Source organism: Myotis brandtii, unplaced genomic scaffold (genome assembly GCF_000412655.1).
Source record: "Myotis brandtii unplaced genomic scaffold, ASM41265v1 scaffold654, whole genome shotgun sequence".
In the NCBI taxonomy this organism is placed as follows: Eukaryota; Metazoa; Chordata; class Mammalia; order Chiroptera; family Vespertilionidae; genus Myotis; species Myotis brandtii.
In genome coordinates, this window is record NW_005370538.1 from 1,179,709 (window position 1) to 1,184,215 (window position 4,507).

The following is a 4,507-nucleotide window of genomic DNA, read 5'->3' on the forward strand; positions in this document are numbered from 1 at the left end:
GGGGGGGGGAACATATGTAATACTCTTTGTAATACTTTAAGCAATAAAAAAAAGGTTTCTGTTCTTCAAAGAGATGTTTGTTGCAAAGTCATTTGGGCAACTGCATTCTGAAAACACAGCCCAGTAAGGGTGATGAATCACCTTGCAAACATCTGCAATTGGCTATTTTCAAATAATCACAACGTGTGAAGTTAACTGCTTATTTAAGAACTTTCTTTTTCATCCAAAGTAAGTTCAACTATGATTGAAAATCTGACCTTTTATTACAGGAGCTCTCTTGACTAAAAGTCAAATTGAATTTTAATTCCTAAATCTCCATGTGTGTACAGTATCATGAGAAAATCATAGATTTTGTCTCCATGTCCCAAAGATAAATTGGCTTTGGGATTACTTGGATTAAAAACAAAATCTTCCCTAAGAAATGCATTTGATTTTCATGATGTTTTATTTTTCCTAAAGCTAAAGAATAGTTCTTTTAAATTTCAGTTTTTCTTGATCGTGAAAATGCCACCAAAATTCTGAATCGGCCAAAGAGATATAATTCAGGTAAACTGGAAGAGTTTGTTCAAGGGAACCTTGAGAGAGAATGTATAGAAGAAAAGTGCAGTTTTGAAGAAGCACGAGAAGTTTTTGAAAACACTGAAAAAACTGTGAGTATTTCCACATAACATTCTTCAGATGCAAAGAATAGTAAACATAAAAAAGAGAAACTTCTCTTTGTGATTTTAAAATGCCTACACATATATATGTATTAAAAATGCTATAAAAGAGAAGGAATCAAATCCAAGACATTTTAAATGCCACCATTAACTTCTCTTTTTCTTTATAGACTGAATTTTGGAAGCAATATGTTGGTAAGCAATTCATTTTATCCTCTAACTTGTATATGAAACATTTGAGAAATATGTATTTTTTCTTTGTGTAAATACATAATACATTAAAGTCTGTCAAAAGGGCTCAGATAAGTAAGTTCCATTCTTTTATCCAAGATTGAATACCACAGGTATGCCAGCATGAGAAATGTCAGTTGGCAGATAAGCTTACTCCTCCATAGGGCTTCAAAGAGAACATCTGTCCACCCCAGGAAGCTAGAAGAAAGAAAACATGAATGTATTTGGGGACTAAATGAGAGTTTGCAATCCCCAGTAGAGAATCAGATTATGTAGATTGGTTTAAATGTTTATTGCTTAAACGTCCTCCTCCTTATGATAGCCTATACTGCCCTCCACAATTCTCTGCCTCTCCCTTCTCATTGCTCCCCCCACCCCATCTCATCTCCTATTGCTTTCACCTCACACACTGGACTCCAGCCATCCTGGACTCCCTGGTGCTTCTTGCACACTCTAGGAATGCTCCCATTTTAGAGTCTTTGATCTAGCTGTTCCTTTAATATGGAATGCTCTTTTGCTAGATTTCTCTAGGCTCACTACCTCACCTCTTCTGGGTCTTTGCCCAAATATCACCATCTCAATGAAGCCTGCCTTGATCATCTATTAATACTTAAACCTGCCCCTCCCAAAACCCCTTCACTCTAGATACCATATCCTGCTCTATTGTTTTTTATAGCACTTTTCACCATCTGAGGTACCATATAATGTTCTTACGTATACTATTTATTATTTATTTTTCCCACTTCACTTGATGGCAACCTTCATGTTGGTAGGGGTATTCAATTGTTTTGTTTATTGATTTATTCCTAGTACCTCAAACAATATCTGGTAAAGAAGCACTGAGTAAATATTTGTTAAATAAATTTACCACAGTGAGAAAAAGTCAAAACTTTAATGATAACTAAGGTTTTTTATCTTTACTATTGAGATTATTTCAGATGTCCTTTTTTCCCCATTGCCCCCCTCCACCCGGTTCCCACCCCACCCCAGGCCTTCACCACCCTACGGTCTGTGGTCCATAGGTAATGCATATATGTGTATAAGTTCTTTGGTTACTCTCTCCCCGCTCCACCTCCACTCGCCTTCCCTCTGAGATCCCTTGGTCTGTTCCAACTAAGTTTTAAAGTTAATTTAAAATCCAGCAGCAGGATTTTGTGACAGTGTAAATTTTAGAGGTAGACTTAGTTGAGTGGCAAATTCACTGAATTCCATCAATTTGAGATCCAGTTGTAATTTCCAGTTTCTATTCTGGAGGCATTGCTGGACTTGTTTATACTCTCATAACTCATAATTGTTCCACTTTTGTTTTTAAGTCATGGAGGAAGAAGAGGTTTCCTCCACTACATTTGCTTTATCTGCCATTCCTTGTCCTTGGTAATGAACACTGCCATGCCAATTCTCTACTGAGTTATTCCCCTACAGTTAGTCCAAACAAGTCTTCTCATTCTCTATTTATACTATATTTAAATTTTTTAAGCTTGTGATATATTTTTAAAGTACACCAATTCCTATATTCCCTCCCCAAAAAAATATTCTTGGCTGTATTTAAACTCCCATGATCACTTCATTGCTCACCCTCTGACCTGAGATACCACCCCCCCCCCAGCAGGAGTAGGTCAGTACCTCTTAAGACCCATATATTGCAGTTGGGTTCCTGCCTTCTAAGTTATAGGCAGTGGTTACTGTATTCAGGTAAAGATACTGGGAAACATTAAGGACATGATTCTGTCACTACTGCTTTGTCTACAGAAAAATAAAACACAAACAAGAACCAAAAAGAAAAATATAATAACTCCATGCCTCTTTTCACTTGCAACTGAGATTCTTAATTCCCACAAAATAGCCTATGCTAATTATCACTGTGTGGGCTGCCACATACATCAGGGACACAGGCCCCTCACTCCTGCCCTATTTTGTACCATCAACTCACAACATAAAGCATTCAATCACATTAACCAGCATCTGTCAAGTACGTTACAGTTTACAGAGTGTCTGACACACTTAATCCTCATACCAACCCTGTGAACAAAATATTATTAACCTCATTTCACAGAGGAGGAAACTGAGGTTTAGGGAGAATAAAAGACTTGTCAAAGGTCACCTAGCTTGGGAGTCATGAAGCCAACCCCTTTCCTTCAATATTATCCCTCTGAGCCTTCAAATGTAAATGCAGTTATCCATTAAACACTAATCTAGTAGCCTTAAACAGGAACCACTCACTTGGCAAGGTCTGGTCCCTTGTCTTTGATCCCTACTGTCGGTGGCTTTGCCTCAGCCTAAAGTGCACACAGACAAGCACCCAAAGGAGGACTAAATGCAGGATAAAATGACACTCATTTTAAAGATATGTCTCAGCAAATTAGTTGTTTGGTAGCTGGCTGCAAGCCCAGACCCTTTCAGTGAAACATCCTAAATAATTCAGATCCATTGGTCTATAATATAAAGTAGAAATGTAGCTCATTTTTTAGAACAGTTCTGAGCATCAATAATAATAATCCAGAGATAACATATTTTGTTTTTATAGAACTGGAACAAATGTAACCATTTGTGCAAAAGCACATTGGTTCAAGGTGCAGAAAGGACAAACAGACTTTCCAGAGAGGAACTATTTCTAAGAAGGGATATTAGTCCTTAGTCAATGGGACCTACTAGTAGATACATGCTACTGACAGAGAATACGACAGACATACTACTGCTCTCCCTAGAGCAGATAAGGATCTACATGCTAAATGATAAGAAGGTTTGCTCTAAAGTATGACTGATAATTAGAAATTATTTGATCCTTTTCTCCCATTCTTTCATTCTTATGTCAACTTCATCTTCCACTGTTTTGTTTCTCTTATATTATCTGGTTGATGTAGTTCCCATTTTTTTCTTCATGGTTATTTATATTAGCTCAAAGTGCATACAGATCTACCTTCTAGTCCTATTCATCCCTTTCTCCTGAAACTTCTTTAGAAGTATGGAAGGAGGCAGAGCTCTAAAAAACCTGACTTAAAGGTTCCCTTCTCATCCTGACCCTTCCTTCTCCTCTTGCCTATTTCTTTCCCTTGTTTTCTTCCCACCAGTGTCTTCAAAGGCTTTCAAGAACTCTATAAATGTAGAAACTTTAGGAAAGGTAGAAAAGAAACATACTCGATCTATACATAAAAGGGACATTTTTAGAAACTTTTCTCTTTAATTCTGTTTATTGAAAGTTGTTTCTCACTTTGCCTAGACCATTTGGGACCTAACTCAGAGAAAGAATATCTTTAAGCAGTAACAGATGCTTCTAGCATCTTTTCTATTGTTTCAAACTATAACTACATATTATACTTAAAAGTTAAATGATAACACAAGGAAGAATTCAGGTTTCCCAGGCCTGGTCAGGGTGTGTGCAGGAGGCAACCAATGGATGTCTCGCTCTCACATCAATGTTTCTCTCTGTCTCTCCCTCTCCTTTCCACACTCTAAAAATCAATGGAAAAATACCCTTGGGTGAGGAGATATTATCCTATATAATAAAAGAGAAACAAGTAAATTGACCATCCCTCTGCTATGCTCACCAGCCAATCCTATATAATAAAAGAAAAACAAGTAAATTGACCATCCCCCTGCTATGCTCACCAGCCAATCTA

General features: G+C 37.2%; 1 protein-coding gene across 1 annotated transcript in view; it reads left to right on the forward strand.

The window, feature by feature from the left end:
* Nucleotides 1-4,507, forward strand: part of F9 (coagulation factor IX) — a 38,462-nt gene that overhangs the window by 6,252 nt on the left and 27,703 nt on the right. The window contains exons 2-3 of the mRNA XM_005880797.2: nt 487-650; nt 830-854. Coding sequence (XP_005880859.1) covers nt 487-650; nt 830-854 — 189 coding nt within the window. The remainder of the gene's footprint in view (nt 1-486; nt 651-829; nt 855-4,507) is intronic.